Source organism: Hemitrygon akajei, chromosome 13 (assembly GCF_048418815.1).
Source record: "Hemitrygon akajei chromosome 13, sHemAka1.3, whole genome shotgun sequence".
Classification (NCBI taxonomy): domain Eukaryota; kingdom Metazoa; phylum Chordata; class Chondrichthyes; order Myliobatiformes; family Dasyatidae; genus Hemitrygon; species Hemitrygon akajei.
In genome coordinates, this window is record NC_133136.1 from 2,184,168 (window position 1) to 2,201,568 (window position 17,401).

The 17,401-nt window shown below is 46.8% G+C and overlaps 1 protein-coding gene across 2 annotated transcripts in view; it reads right to left on the reverse strand.

The window, feature by feature from the left end:
* Positions 1-17,401, reverse strand: part of st8sia5 (ST8 alpha-N-acetyl-neuraminide alpha-2,8-sialyltransferase 5) — a 157,340-nt gene that overhangs the window by 75,127 nt on the left and 64,812 nt on the right. For both annotated transcript variants that reach the window (XM_073064039.1, XM_073064038.1), the window contains exon 3: positions 2,689-2,775. In XM_073064039.1, the coding sequence (XP_072920140.1) occupies positions 2,689-2,775 (87 nt within the window). The remainder of the gene's footprint in view (positions 1-2,688; positions 2,776-17,401) is intronic.

Below are 17,401 nucleotides of genomic sequence, written 5' to 3' on the forward strand. Positions count from 1 at the left end.
AACACATTGATGAAGGTAGATCAGTGGATGTAGTGTATATGGATTTCAGTAAGGCATTTGGTAAGGTTCACCATGCAAGGCTCATTCGGAAAGTAATGAAGCACGGGATGCAAGGCGACCTTGCTTTGTGGATTCAGAATTGGCTTGCCAACAAAAGGTACAGCATGGATGTAGATGGTTCGTATTCTGCATGGAGGTCAGTGACCAGTGGTGTTCCGCAGGGATCTGTTCTGGGACCCCTCCTCTTTGTGATTTTTATAAATGACCTGAATGAGGAAGTAGAAGGGATGGGTTAGTAAGTTTTCTGATAACACAAAGTTTGGAGGTGTTGTGGATAGTGTGGAGGATTGTCAGAGGTTACAGCAGGGCATTGATAGGATGCAGAACTGGGCTGAGAAGTGGCAGATGGAGTTCAACCCAGAAAATTGTGAAGTGGTTCATTTTGGTAGGTCAAATTTGAAGACAAAATATAATAGGTACAGAGGAGATATCAGGGGTAAGTTTTTTTACACAGAGAGTGGTGAGTGTGTGGAGTGGGCTGCCAGTGACGGTGGTGGAGGTGGATATGATAAGGTCTTTTAAGAGACTCCTGGACAGGTACATGGAGCTCAGTAAAATAGAGGGCTATGGGTAACCGCAGGTAATTTCTAAGGTAAGGGCATGTTCGTCACAGCTCACAGCTTTGTGGGCTGAAGGGCCTATATTGTGCTGTAGGTTTTCTATGTTTCTAATACTCATTGCAGGGTGGAGGATCTGAGGGATCTTGCAGTCCATGTCCATAGGACACACAAAACTGCTGCGTGGGTTGACAGTGTTGTTAAGAAGGCGTATGGTGTGTTAGCATTCATCAACCGTGGGATTGAATTCAAGAGCCATGAGGTAGTATTACAGCTATATAAGACCTTAGTTAGATCCCATTTGGAGTACTGTGCTCAGTTCTGGTCACCTCACAACAGGAAAGATGTGGATACTATAGAGTGTGCAGAGGAGATTTACAAGGATGTTGCCTGGATTGGGGAGCATGCCTTATGAGAATAGGTTGAGTGAACTCGGCCTTTTCTCCTTGGAACGACGGAGGATGAGAGGTGACCCGATAGAGGTGTATAAGATGATGAGAGGCATTGATCACGTGAATAGTCAGATGGGTAGGAAAGGTAAAGACTGGAGAGGAAATATATATAAAATTATATATAACAAGAAATTTATAAATAAAATTAAAGAAGTAGTGTGAAAAGAGAGAAAAAATAGTTAGGTTCTTCTGTTGGATTCTGATGTTTTTAATCCAGGGTTTTTTCTCAAGTCAGGAAAGAGGCACAAAACTTCAGAATCAGAATCAGGTTTAATATCATCGGCATATGTTGTGAAATTTGTTAACTTAGAGGCAGCAGTTCAATACAGTACATGAAAATATAGAAAATAAATAAATAGACCCCACTTGGAGTACTGCGCTCAATTCTGGTCACCTCACTACAGGAAGGATGTGGAAGCCATAGAGAGAGTGCAGAGGAGATTTACAAGGATGTTGCCTGGATTGGGGAGCATGCCTTATGAGAATAAGTTGAGTGAACTCAGCCTTTTCACCTTGGTGGGACAGAGGATGAGAGGTGACCTGATAGAGGTGTATAAGATGATGAGAGGCATTGATTGTGTGGATAGTCAGAGGCTTTTTCCCAGGGCTTAAGTGCCTGACGTGAGGGGGTATAATTTCATGGTGCTTGGAAGTAGGTGCAGAGGGGATGTCAGAGTTAAGTTTTTCACACAGAGTGGCGGGCTTATGGAATGCCCTGCCTGTGATGGTAGAGACAGATACAATAGGGTCTTTTAAGAGACTCTTAGAAAGGTACATGGAGCTTAGAAAAATAGAGGGCAATGAGGAGGGTAATTCTAGGCAGTTTCTAGAATAGGTTACAACATTATGGGCCGAAGGGCCTGTAACGTGCTGTAAATTTCTATGTTCTATGTTTCTATGATAGGTTGCGCAGAGTGATGAAAGATGAGAGGAACCTTGATACAGATGTTAAAGATGATAAGAGGCACAGAATGAGTGGACAGTCTGAGACTTTTCCCAGGGAAGAAATGGCTTATATGAGAGGGCATAATTGTAAGGTGATTGGAGGAAAGTAAAGGGTTAGGTTTTTACAGAGAGTGGTGGGTGTGTGGAATGCACCGCTGGGGTGGTGTTAGAGGCAGATACATTAGGCATATTTAAGAGACTACACCTCTTGGGTGAAGAAGTTCCCCCTCAAGTTCTCCTTAAATATTTCACCTATGACCTCTGGCTCGAGTCACATCCCACCTCCGTGGGAAAAGCCTGCTTGCATCTGTACTCCTGATAATTTTGAATACTTCTATCAAATCTCCTCTCACTCTTCAGGGGATAAAGTACCAACATATTCAACCTTTTTGTGTAACTCGGATCCTCAAGTTCCAGCAACATCCTTGTAAATTTTCTCTGCACTCTTTCAATCTTATTGACACCTGCCCTGTAGGGAGATGACCAAAACTGCACACAATACTCCAAATTAGGCCTCATCAACTCTTCCAAAGACGCTCTTCTCTCATCCCTCAGCCTCCTGATTGCTCCATTTCTTTCTCTTCTCAGGAGTGTTTCTCACATTGTCTCTACATTTACCTGCTATTGTACATTCACCTCCCTTCCTTCAACTCCCTGCTTGCTCATCCACTTACTTAAAGATGTTCGCTGCTGTCTGGTTTCTTTCCCACTTGCACAGCTGAAGAGTTTTCCATCGGTCGAATAGCTCAGACTGCTTCACCCTGCCAAACAAGAGATCAGGGAACCAGGTGAAATTCACAGCAGAAATCATCCTTTCACTGTCACAACTATTCATGTAAACGTAACGCCTGGGGAAAGGTTTCACTGCTAATGTAATGGCTTCTCTGTAGCTGCAGTGTGTGGGTTATGGCTAGAGATAACGGGGGCTTTGGAATGCCTGTGTACCCACTTATGGGGAAGGTTTCGGGAATAAATCCCGAGGAAAACTCTGGAGCTGGAGTCCCTAAGGCAGTCCTATGTTGAGTTTAACACTGACTGGCAACTACTGCAATGCTGCTGGTGCCAGACTCTATCGGTCTCTGCTGATCCTTTGGATATATCAACTGCATGGACAGGGGAGCCGGCTGCATAGGCAATAGCTTGCTCTCCATATCATACTGACCTGGGTATCATGTAGACAGCTGGAATACAACACCCATGATCTACCTGCACCTCTTGTCCCAGGGGCAGCAGGTGGTTCCAATGGAGAATCTTGACAGGCCCTTTCCCATCCTCTGGTTTCACTCGGAAAACTGGCAGGTTTGGCATCTGACTCTCCATTACATAGGGCGCAGCCGCCCAGCAGTCAGCCAAGTTGTGCTTTCCAGGTAGCCCTAAATTCCTTATGAGGACCCGGTCTCCTGGCATGAGTTGGGAGAACCTCCTCTTTTGATCATACCTCTTCTTATTTCCTTGATTCTGCTTGGCAGCTAATTCATAAGCCCTTTTCAGATCTCTTCTTATGTCAGACACATACTTCAGATCAGTCTTCGGTGGTAAATCACCCCCATCAGTCCCAAAACAAAGGTCAATGGGCAACCTCGCCTCGCGTCCAAACATCAGATAATATGGCGAGTACCCAGTAGTTTAATTTGGTGTGCAGTTGTAACAGTGAACCAGATGCCCAATATGTTGACCCCTCCTGCTTCACTTGCTGATCTCCAAGGTCCCGAGCATGTCTAGCAAGGTCCGACTAACCCTCTCGGGCTGGGGATCACCCTGTGGATGTTAGAGAATAGTCCTCGACTTCTCAACTCCAAGCATGCTCAGTAACTCATATATGAGCCTACTCTCGAAATCCCTTCCGTGATCACTATGTATCCCCCTGGGGAGGCCATAGTAAATTAAATACATCTCCCATAATACTTTGGCCACCATAGACACACTCTGGTGCTTGGTAGGGAAAGCCTGTGCATATCTGGTGTAGTGATCTGTGATGACTTAAGACATTCGCCGTGTTGCTGACATCAGGTTCTGTTGACAGGAAATCCATACACGCCAGGTCCCACACTCTGCATGTGGGACAAGGGAGCTGCCTGCGTAGGCAGCGTCTTTCTCCATATGCATCGAATGCACGACTTGCAGTATTCCTCAACCTCTGGTTTCATTCGGGGCCAGTAGATCCCGTCTCTGAGCAATCCATAGTCTTTTCAACCCCCAAATGCCCAGTATCATCATGATGTGACGTCAACACAATCCTCCAATACTTCTCAGGCAGAACCAGCTGGGAACGCCGAGGTTGGTCCGGGGGTGACGTGACCCGATATAGGATCTGTTTCCTCAACTCCAACGTGGGCCATTCTGTCAGTAATGGAGGCACCACAGTATATTTCGTCTTCTCCGCCTGAGCCATGTCTCTCTTTTCAACCACTGACCAAACGGTACTGATGCTCGGGTCATCTCACTGAGCAGCTGCCACTTCCTCCAGAACTCAATTCCGGTAACTGGTTTGTCTTCAGAGCAGTCAGGTTACAGGAAACTTGTGGAATGGTGTCATCAGAAACTCCCAATTGATCTACTGCTCAATCCTGCCCGTGCCTTCACTGTGATGGAAAACTGGTACATGGGTTTCACTCCCAGGGCAGGAATGCTCTCCCACTCCTCATCCCTATCCAGCCCTTCATGCATCAGCCTCAATGTTCCTGCTTCCCGGCCGGTACTTCAGGCTGAAATCAGAGGCAGACAACACCGCCAACCACCGATGGCCTGTGGCATCCAATTTTGCTGAGGTCAGGATACAAGTTAGGGGATTGTTGTCCATCCTCACCTCAAACTTGGCCCCACAGAGGAAGTCACTCAGCTTATCCACCACAGCCCACTGGTTCAATGCCAGGATCTCCAATTTGTGCCTGGGATAGTTTTTCTAGGAGGGCAACAGAGTCTGGCTGACAAACGCAACAGGTCTCAACCCTGTGCCCTGATCCTGATACAGGACACCCCCTAAGCCCTCTGTGCTGGCATCCATATGCAGTACATATGGCAATCGGGGGTCTGCAAAAGCCAGCACAGGCACTTGTGTCAGTATCTTCTTCAGCAACTGAAAGGCCTCTTCACATTTCACATCCCACCTTGGTCCAAAAGGCTCCAAAGGGCTAAGATACTCTTTACCCTCCCCTCTCCTTTTCTCCTCCTTCCTTTCTTCCCCAAGGAGGGTAACCACACAGAAGCTGATTCACCAGGTGACTCACTTTTGCGTCACCCTTCACAAGCCTCTGATAGTAACCACAGAACCCAAGGAACAAGCACAAAGCGCTCAGTCTGGGGCCTTGGCCTCTATCTTAGACGGATCTGTAGCTACTCCAACAGAGCTAACAGACGTGCCCAATGTGCCCAACGTAGTTAACAAACATCTTGCAGAACTGGCACTTGTCCAGGGAATGTTTCAACCCTTCAGTTTTCAGGTGGCACAGCACCCTCAGCAGCCTCAATTCATGTTCCTCCAAGGTGGACCCAAACACTATGAGGTCATCCAGGTGCACCAATACCTCAAGCAAGGTCTCATCCCCCACCGTCTTCTCCATGACCTGCTGGAAGGTTGCAGGGGCTCCCAAGATGCCCTGGGGCATCCTTTCGAACTGGAAAAATCCCAGAGGGCCTATAAAGGACGTTTTCTCTTTGTCAGCCTCACTCATGGGGGATCTGGTCATATCCACTCCTCAAATCCAGCACACTGAACCACTTCGCACCACTCAGACAGGCCAACGCATCTTCGACCCTCGGGACTGTATACTGGTCGGGGACGGTACACCTATTCAGAGTCCTGTAGTCCACACACATCCGTATCTTCCCATTCTTCTGGGCCACTACTACTGGAGACACATAGTGACTCCGGGACTCGGTGACGATCCCAGCTTCCTTCAACTTACACAAATGCTGCCGAATGTCTTCCACCTCCGCAGGGGCCAATCACTGCAACGTCTCTCTGAATGGGGTATCCTCGGTCACCCGGATAGTGTGACGAGTGGTCTTGGAACAACTCACATCAAACTTGTCAGTGTAAAAGGCACCTTCCAGTTTCAACATCTTCTCTACCAGCCTCCTTTTCCAACCTGCAGGAACCAGGGAGTCCCCGAAATTGAATGACTCATTGGTCAACTTTCCCCCAGTTTCTAATAGTTTCTCCCTGGCTTGTGTCACAGGGACACTAGACATTACCGTCACCGGGACACTAGACGTTACCGTCACCGGGACACTAGACATTACCGTCACCGGGACACTAGACGTTACCGTCACAGGGACACTAGACATTACCGTCACCGGGATACTAGACGTTACCGTCACAGGGACACTAGACATTACCGTCACAGGGACACTAGACGTTACCGTCATCGGGACACTAGACGTTACCGTCACCGGGACACTAGACATTACCGTCACCGGGACACTAGACGTTACCGTCACAGGGACACTAGACATTACCGTCACCGGGACACTAGACATTACCGTCACAGGGACACTAGACATTACCGTCACCGGGATACTAGACGTTACCGTCACAGGGACACTAGACATTACCGTCACCGGGATACTAGACGTTACCGTCACCGGGACACTAGACGTTACCGTCACAGGGACACTAGACGTTACCGTCACCGGGACACTAGACGTTACCGTCACAGGGACGCTAGACATTACCGTCACCGGGACACTAGACATTACCGTCACCGGGACACTAGACGTTACCGTCACAGGGACACTAGACATTACCGTCACCGGGACACTAGACATTACCGTCACCGGGAACAGGTGCACCAATGGCATCCCCCACTTGAAGGTGACCTCTCTCTTCCTAGTGTTCTTGACAATCAGTGCCATCCTGCTTGCCTGTACAACCGAGGGCTTCTGCATTTCAGGCCTCACCAGTACCCCAGCAGGAACTCCCGACCCCTCTTCGTGGTCTTCCGGAGCATCCACCAAGAAGGCCTTGCTCTTAGGCATTCTGGGAACTGTGGGGTTTCCCATTACTTTTGCTACTTCCCCAGGCCATAACATGATTGGCTTGGACTGGGTGAACTACACAGTCCCTCATCTAAACTCATGATCCAGCCCAATGTAGTCATGCGCTTCCACAAAAGCAGCTCGAAACACCGGGTGAACGGATAATGTTCAAAGGAAGGTCTCTCCAGCTTTTTCCTTGCAGGCTCCCATGAGCCTCCTCACAATAGGAGTGTTGGTCCCCACAAGAATTGAAACGCTGCCCTTCTCAATGGGGTCTGGTCAGACTAGCGCTAATGTATCAAGGACCTCAGCCACTCCCACATCGGCCTCCGAAAACTCCAGCTTCACTGACAAATAACCATCATTTGGATAATCACCCGCACTATGTCCCCAGATCTCTGGTGCACTGAGTGGTGTCAAAGGTAAATGCATCAGATACCGGTTGTAAAGTGAACGGTACAGCAAAAGTGACTGGCGACCTTGTGTCAAGTATGGCCCGAGCATAAATACTCTCTATCTGTTGCGATACACTGGAGCTTGGCCCCACTAAGTCTTCAGGAATATGGTTCTTTGCTTTAGAGTGTTCCTTGATATATTGCTGGGAATGTGTTGCCCCCGATACGCCAGGCCATCCCCTCACTGGGTGTCTTTTAAGTTTTCCCAACGCATCTCTCTGTTTAGGTACCCGGGGGCTCACTCTCTGAGGGGTTTCCCATCGTTCACACTCCCACCTGAAGTGTCCCTCTTCACCATAGTTAGTACAGACAATACGACTGCTCCCCTACTCGCATGACACCGGCTGCCAGCAGCCCTCTGCATAGTCCGTTCCCTTAGAGGATCTGTCTCCCTGTCAGCTCCATCATACGGAGGGGTCACACCCGCTGATAACAACTGGGACATCTCAGTTCTCAGCTCTGCCACGATCTCCTCTGCCACTCCCCAGGGCAGGCCAGCCGTGGTCATTTCATTGCAGGGGACCACTACTGAGGACTGTATCCTGCTGACGGAGGCCTCCCGTGCCTCCAACGCATCTTCCTCCTCTTGTACTTCCCTGAACAACAAACGGGGAAGGGGGGGGGGCGCGTCTTACGAGACAGTCAGAGACTCCAAGCGATCAGGTTCTGGGACTGGGCACCTTTCACTATTTAGTCCATTCTTCACTGATCCACCTCAGCCCTCTGAATGGCTCCTCTGCACCACAAGCTATTTAGCCGCCTCTCTAGCCAAAAACTGTAGGCAGAAAGCTTCTCCCCCTTCTCCTGACACATTCTGAAACCCTGCCATGAGCTCCACTGGGCTTCCTGTCGTGCCAAAGGCATTTTCCAGTATTCCCATGTAAGCGGCAGCATTGGCTGGGATACCGGGACTTCATTGTTCTCACAATGTCACTCAAACTCTCTTCGTCTTCCTTGAGTTTTTACGGAGTTGGCATCCACACTGTTGCATTACTGCCATCTTCAGGATTTACTGTCTCTCATCGTCCATTCACTTGACTGCCTGAAGTCGTCTTTCCAGTCCCGTCGCCCTTAAAAAACTAAACAACCATTTCCTCCCCGATCATTCTCCCCACATTCCAATAAACCATTAACACTGTTCTCTACCAGTCCTATTTTGCCTAATTGTTGTAGCATTTGTTGTCTTTCCTGTGCAAATTTCCTGCATGAAATAAGGATATGCTCTACTGTTTCAGTCTCCTGACATAGATCGCAAAGACCTGTCAGATGTTTATTTATGATGGCCAGAGTACCATTAAGGTTGCTGTGCCCAATTCTCAGTCTACTTATAATTACTTGCTCCTTCCACTTTACTCCCCTACTCCTTCCCATATCTACTCTGTTCTGAATTGAATGTAAATGTCTTCCTTTTATTGCTCTATCCCAATGCTGCTGCCACTGTTGATTTATCCTTCTCCACACTATGCTCTTCCCCTCTGACTTTGATAGTTTAATATTGACCTCTACAGATCCCTTTTTGACTGCTGCTTTTGCCAGCTTATCTGCTGTCTCATTTCCCATAATACCCGAATGTGCTGGAACCCACATGAATGCGATATCTTTGCCTTGTCTAGCCAGTCTTGAATTTGCAAACAAGATTTCATAAAGCAAATCCTGGTGTCCTCTAGCTGTACCCGACTCAAACTCTCCACCAATCGCTGTCGTTTTACGTCATCAGAGCATTGCCACTCATCTAACAACTGAGAGGTCTGCTCCACCCAAGTCTCATACCCCTCTTCCCCCTCAGGGGTAAGCTTCATTCCTGAGAATAGGCAGAGCCTACGATAGCTGGGACTTTGAACCTGGGCGTTTTTCCATTTGTTCACCAGAGAGGTAAGGGCTGATAGCAACTCAGAACTCTCACTCTTCCCTGGGGGACGGGGACTAATTCCAAATCTGACCACTCCTTCCCCCCACTCTTCAGAAATGATAGAGCCCTGTCTTTGAAGGCTCTGCCCCCAGCTACAGGAAACTTGACTTGTGATTCGGCCCACTCCACTATACTCTCCTCCTCCCTGAGAGTATGGACAGTCCACGCCTCCCCCCCGCCCCCATTTGGGCCCCTGATATTACGGGGCAGCTCCACTGCCGTTAAGTCAGCGCTAGTCTGCAGTAAAATGAAGTCTGTGCCTACCATTTTATCAAACCTCCGTCTCGCAAACGTAACTTTGCCGACAACTTTAACAGTACTTAACAGGCGAATTAACAATTCATCTGGAGTACAAATATCTAGGCCACTCAACATTAGTTACCAGTAACCCCGTGGATGAACACCATCATTCCACCCCGGCAGCATCAATACTAGCACAGACTTAAACACACAACCCACCGATTCAATGCTCAGGGCAATCACACAGCATCCAACAAAATCAATCCCGAATGATTGGAGCCCTCAGGTTCGGCCAGCGGCATTAGTCTAGGGAAGACAATCTCTGGCCCCATCAAATGTGTGAAATCTGAGGTGCAAAACCTCTTGTTTGTGTGGATGCTGTGTGATGTGTTTCCCCTGTTGCAAATCAGTACCACAAAATAACAAACAGTACACCATGTGCAATTAAACGATTTAGCTTTAGAATTCTTAATTTGACTATAGGGTTAGTAAAGGACACAAAAAGGGCCTATTTTAATGAAACAGTCTAATGGCACGTTGAAGCTCACGATTTTCCCATCCATTTCCCCTGGGAGGTGTCGACTCCTGGCCCCATTCCACCCACTCCGTCCGTCAGTCTATGATCCCTCTGTTCCAGCATCTTCTCTGTCCATCTTCCACTGAACAAAAGCCGCGAATCCTTCACTCTCGGGCACACAAGAAAGAAAAATAAACTCCCTTCGTTGGATAGCACACATTCCAAAGCCCCATAATTGGGTACACAGGCATAAATGGGATACAAGGCAGTGGAGGTTTGAGATCAGAGTTTTCCTTCTCCTAAATGAGCTGCCAACCACGACTGATGAGCCCCATCTGCAGAAAGCGACTGGTTTCAATGTGGCAGCAATCTGCCTTTGCCCCTTCACCTATCAGTAGAAATTGTACAGCAGGGCTGAGCAGGTGTGAAGACCAGGAACTTGACTTGGTTGTCAGAGGCTACTTGACACGCACCTCACTGGAAGCATTTAATAGGCAGTGGGAGTTTATCCCCACTCCCCCACCCAGCCCGGCTATGATACCCTTAGTGAACCTTATGCAGTTGAGATAAGGGACATGAATCTAACCACCTCAGTATGTGAGATCAACCTCCTGCTGTGTGAATCTTTTCCACATCATCAGCAGGAAGGGGCTTATGGGAACCTCAACCCAACATTTCTGAGAGAGTTCATTTAGATTGCCTGTAGGTTGTAAGAAGCGACCACCTCGCTGGTCAGGATGATACTTCCAGCCACTCAAATAAATACCCAAACTGATGAAGGTCTGTGAACGAGGGATAGTTGTTCTGCCATGTGGACCACCAGCACCCAGGTCATACTCTTCTCACGGCTGCCATCAGGGAGAAAGGTACAGGAGCCTCAGGACCCACACCACCAGGTTCAGGAACAGTTATCATCCCACAACCATCAGGAAGGAGGTACAGGAGCCTCAGGACCCACACCACCAGGTTCAGGAACAGGTATTACCCCTCAACCATCAGGAAGGAGATACAGGAGCCTCAGGACCCACACCACCAGGTTCAGGAACAGTTATTACCCCTCACCCATCAGGAAGGAGGTACAGGAGCCTCAGGACCCACACCACCAGGTTCAGGAACAGTTATTACCTCTCAGCCATCAGGGAGGAGGTACAGGAGCCTCAGGACCCACACCACCAGGTTCAGGAACAGTTATCATCCCACAACCATCAGGAAGGAGGTACAGGAGCCTCAGGACCCACACCACCAGGTTCAGGAACAGTTATTACCCCTCAAACACCAGGCTCCTGAACCAGAGGGGAGAACTTCACTCAACTTCACTTGCCCCATTATTGAACTATTCCCTCAACCTATGGACTCACTTTCAAGGACTCTTCATCTCATGTTCCCAATATTTATTACTTATTAATTATTATTATGATTTTGTTTTTCTTATATTTGCACTTTGTTGTGTTTTTCACATTGGTCAGTAGTCTGTGTTAGTGAGCAGTTTTTCATTGATTCTATTGTGTTTCTTTGTATCTACTGTGAATCCTCACAAGATGAATCTCTGGGTTGTATATGGTGACACACAGTAATTGAACTTTGATTATAAATTTATTTTGAACTTTGAATTTGGGGATTGGAGGTGAGTCTGGAGTTCGAGGTCCCGTCATCAGCAAGTCCTGGGGTCGAAACTGAAGATCGGAGCCCAAATTCGGTGAGTCTGGTCAGGAAGCCAGCGGCCCGGTGCCTCTGAGTTCCCGAGTCCCGTGGAGGCTGGAGGCCCAGACGCAGCCTGTCCGAGGGTTGGAGGACTGTATGAGTGGGTGCTGGGAGGAAAGGGGCTTGTTTTGCTGAACAATATGTTGGTACTGCAATGTTGTGATGGGTGCTAACTAATGCAAATGATCACTTTGCTGTACATGCGAAAAACAAAGCTGAACCTGAATCTGGCTGGGGAGTCCAGGGCTGGTGGCAGTAGTTGTAGGATTAGAGACAGGCATCTCAGATCCACGGTGTTGGAATTTGAAGCAACAACTGTCTGCTGGAGGAACTCAGCAGGTGAGAGCATCTGAGGCATGGATAACAGTCACTGCCTGACCCACTGCATTCCTCTAGCACCTCGGCTTGTTATTATTTACTATTACGAGATGTTGTGCAGAACAGGCTCTTCCGGCCGACCGAGCTACACCACCCAGCACCCACCGATTTAACCCCAGCCTAGTCACAGGACCAATAACCTACCGACCAGTACGTCTTTGGACAGTGGGAGGAACCCAGAGCACCTGGAGGAAACTGTCACAGGGACAATGTACAAATTCCTTATAGATTGAAGTCCAGCTGTGAAAGCGTCACACATCCAGGCATTTCAGGAGTAAGCTGAGGAGGTTCCTCCATACACAGAGGCTGCTGGGCAGTTAGACCTCACCAACACCAACAGTGTTCTCTGTAAATCTGAGAGTGGTATGATCTCTGTAATCTAAGGTACAAAATGATGTGTGACAAAGACCGGTACTTCAAGAGTTACAGACCAGCCTTATCTAACTGAATGACAGAGCAGGTTCAGGCAGGAGTGCATTACCGGGCTGGTAGGAGATGTAGATACTAAAGCAAGGTCTGAGGCAATTAGATAGGCACATACTTGACAGGATCCTGTGCTACCGGTGGGATTAGTTGATCAGAAGTGGAAAAGGTGAGCAGTTACTAGTTCTGGTCCCAACATAGTGATGCAATTATAAAGAAGGTATGACGGTGGCTGGCTATATATTTTGTGGTTGGAGTTATGAAACTGCAAGGGTAAAATAAAAACCATTACGGAAGTCATATAAAGGCCTCCAAATTGTAGCGAAGATGTAGGGTTGAGATTGCAAGGGAAGCTGGAAAGGGCATGTAATAGGGGGTAATGTCATAATTGTAATGGGGGGGGGGGATTCAATATGCAAAGGTATTGGGAAATACAGATTGGTGTCAGATTGCAAGAGAGGGAAGTTGTTGAATACCTACAAGATGGCTTTTTAGAGCAGCTCGTGCTTGAGCCTACTCAGGAAAAATCTTAGATTGGGTGATTTATAATAATCCAGATCTTATTAGGGAGCTTAAGGTAAAGGAACCCTGAGGAAGCAGTGATAATAATATGACTGAATTCATACTGCAATTTGAGAGCGAGAAGCACAAGTTAGATGTATCAGCATCACAATGGGATAAAGGGAATTACAGAGGCACGAGAGATGAGCTTGCCTGGGTGGATTAGAGAGGGATACTATCAGAGATGATGACAGAGCAGAGGTGGCTGAAGTTTCTGGGAAAGTTGACAAGGTGCAAGATGGATATGTCCCACAGAATAAGTTCTCCAATGGCAGTGGTAGGCAACCGTGGCTGACAAGGGGAGCTAAGGACTGCATAAAAGCCAAGGAAAGGGCATATAAGGTAGCAAAAGTGAGAGGGAAGTTGTATGATTGGGAATTTTTTGAAATCCAACAAAATCCAATAGGCTTATTGAGAAAGTAAGGAGGCATGGGATCCAAGGGGACATTGCTTTGTGGATCCAGAACTGGCTTGCCCACAGAAGGCAAGGAGTGGTTCTAGATGGGTCATATTCTGCATGGAGGCCGGTGATGACCAGTGGTGTGCCTCAAGGAACTGTTCTGGGACCTCTACTCTTCGTGGTTTTTATAAGTGATCTGGATGAAGAATTGGAGGGATGGGTTAGTAAATTTGCTGATGACACAAAGGTTGAGGGTGTTGTGAATAGTGTGGAGGGCTGTCAGAGGTTACAGTGGGACATTGATAGGATGCAAAACTAGGCTGAGAAGTGGCAGATGGAGTTCAACCTAGATAAGTGTGAGGAGGTTCATTTAGGTAGTTCAAATATGATAGCAGAATATATTATTAATGGTAAGACACTTGGCAGTGTGGAGGATCAGAGGGTCCAAGTCCACAGGACACTCAAAGCTGCTGTGCAGGTTGACTCTGTGGTTAAGAAAGCATACGGTGCATTGGCCTTCATCAATCGTGGGATTGAGTTTAGGAGCCGAGAGGTAATGTTGCAGCTATATAGGACCCTGGTCAGACCCCACTTGGAGTACTGTGCTCACTTCTGGTTGCCTCACTACAGGAAGGATGTGGAAACCATAGCAAGGGTGCAGAGAAGATTTACCAGGATGTTGCCTGGATTGGGCAGCATGCCTTATGAGAATAGGTTGAGTGTCAATTTCCTCTTTAAGAAGGAAGGAAGATAAGGGAAAGAAAACTATAGGCCAGTGAGCCTAACCTCAGTGGATGGGAAAATGTTGGGTCTATTATTAAGGATGAGGATTTGGGGTACTTAGAAATTATTGATAAAATAAGTCAAAGCAAGCATGGTTTCTGTAAAGGGAAATCTATTAGCATTATTCAAGGAAGTAACAAGCAGGGTGGACAAAGGAGAGGCAGTGGATGTAATTTACTTAGATTTTCAGAAGGCATTTGATAAAGTGCCATACATGAGGTTGCTTGACAAGATAAAACCCTATGGCATTACAGGAAAGATACTAGCATAGATAGAGAAATGGCTGATAGGCAGGAGGCAGCGAGTGGGAGTAAAAAGAGCCTTTTCTGGTTGGCTGCCGGTGACTAGTGGTGTTCCTCAGGGGTCAGTATTGGGACCGCTGCTTTTCACATTGTTTGTCAGTGAATTATATCATGGCAAAGTTTGCAGACAGCTTGGAAGAATGGGCAGAAAAGTGGCAGATGGAATACAGTGTTGGGAAATATATGATAATGCATTTTGGTAAAAGGAACAATAGTGTGGACTATTATCTAAATGGGGAGAAGGTTCAAACATCAGAGGTGCAGAGGGATTCAGGAGTCCTCATGCAAGACTTAGAAGGTTAATTCAAATGCAATGTTGGTATTCAATTTAAGGGGAATAGAATATGAAAAAAGAGATAATTTTGAGGCTTTATAAGTCGCTGGTCAGGCTGCACTTTGGGCCCCATATCTCAGAAAGGATGTATTGTCATTGGAGAGTCCAGAGGAGGTCCATGAGGATGTTCTGGGAATTAAGGGGTTAACATATGAAGAGCATTTGGCAGCTTTGGGCCTGTACTCACTGGAATTTAGAAGAATGCGAGGGGATCTTATTGAAACCTATCGCATGTTGAAAGTACTTGATAAGGTGGATGTGCAGAGGATGCTTCCTATGATGGGAGTGTCTGAAACTAGAGGGCACAGCCTCAAAATTGAGGGGTGACCCTTTAGAACAGAGGTGAGGAGGAATTCTTTTAGCCAGTGAGTAGTAAATCTGTGGTATGTTCTGCCACAGACAGCTATGGAGTCCAAGACCATGGGTGTATTTAAAGCAAAAATGGATAGTTTCCTGATTGGTCAGGCCATCAAAGGTTATGGTGAGAAGGCAGATGTATGGGGTTGAATGGGATTCGGGATCAGCCATGATGGAATGTTGGAGCAGACTTGATGGGCTGAATGACCTAATTCTGCTCCGATGTCTTATAGTCTCATATAACATTAGGACAATTGGTATGTTACAAATGTGCCGTGGAGAGCATTCTAACTGGTTGCATCACAGTCTGGTATGGAGGTCCATTTCATGGAAATGAAATAAGCTGCAGAAAGTTGTAAACTCAGCCAGCTCCATCAGGGGCAGCAGCTTCCTGATCGAGGACACCTTCAAAAAGTGGTGCTTCAAAAAAGTGGCATCCATCATTACGGTCGCCCATCACCCAGGGCATGCCCTCTTCTCATCAAGGAAGAGGTACATGAACCTGAAGACACACATTCAACTTCTCAGGAGCAGCCTCTTCCCCTCCACCATCAGATTTCTGAATGGACAATGAACCCATGAAGACTACTTCAGTATTTTTTTCCCTGTGATTTTGAACTACTTAATTAATTAATTAATTAATTATAGTGATTTATAGATTTTATAATTATATACTACTGCCACAAAACAACAAATTTCACAGTGATATTAAGTCTGATTCTGAGGTCAGACAAAGGGCCTGTTATTGCTCTGGTCTCTAAGGGTAGCATAGTATCGCAGTTGTTAATTAAATGCTTTACAACACCCGCAATCAGAAGATCAGAGTTCACTTCCCACTGTTGTCTGTAAGGAGTCTGTACTTTCTCCCTGTAACCATGTGGATTTCCTGTGGGTGCTCCGGTTTCCTCCCACAGTCCAAAGACATATGGATTACTGAACTGTGGGCATGCTATGTTGACACCAGAAGAATGGTGACACTTGTAGGCTGACCCCAGCACATCCTCAGACTGTGTTAGTCATTGATGCATCTCACTCTACGTTTTGATATATTTGTGGTAAATAAAACTAACCTTTATCATTAGTTAGTGTAGGTGCTGTTAATTCACCATTTGGAGTGTACTAGATGTTTGCATCTTGCACTCAGTAGATTTCCACCTTTAACTGGGCAGCATTTCAATGTCTGCTTTGCTCCGCTCCCCCTCCCATTCTGTATTCTCATGGCACTCTGTTTGCTTGTTCCCTCTCAACTTCATTCCATCATGGCTGATTTAATATCTCTCTCAACCCCATTCCGCTGCCTTCTCCCCGTAACCTTTCATGCCATGACTAATCAAGAACCTACCAACATCTGATTTAAATATACCCAATGACCTGGCTCCACAGCCATCTGTGGCAATAAATTCCACAGATTCACCACCCTCTGGCTAAATAAATTATTTCCACTAAATGATGCCATGTTGCTATCACCCATCCACTTTAAAGTATCTGTTTACTCCTTGTCAGCTTATATCACCCAACTCTTTAAGAAAGGAGGAAGACAGAAGAAATTATAGACCAGTTAGTCTGACCTCAGTGGTTGGGAAGATGTTGGAATCACTTGTTAAGGATAAAGTTACAGTGGATTTGGTGACATAGGACAAGGTAGGACAAATCTTGCCTGATGAACCTTGGAATTCTTTGAGAAGATTACAAGTAGGATCGATAAAGAGGATGCAGTGGATGTTGTGCATTTAGGCTTTCAGAAGACCTTCGACAGGGTGCCACACATGAGGCTGCTTGCAAAGTTAAGAGCCCATGGTATTACAGGAAAGTTACTGGCATTGGCTGATTGGTAGGGGGCAGTGAGTGGGAATAAAAGGATCATCTTCTGGTTGGCTGCCAGTGACTAGTGGTGTTCCGCAGGGGTCGGTGTTGGGACTGCTTCTTTTTATGCTGTATATCAATGATATTAGATGATGGAATAGATGGCTTTGTTGTCAAGTTTGCAGATGATACAAGAAGAAGTAAATGTACAGACTATTTTCTAAATGGGGAGTAAATCCAAAAATCT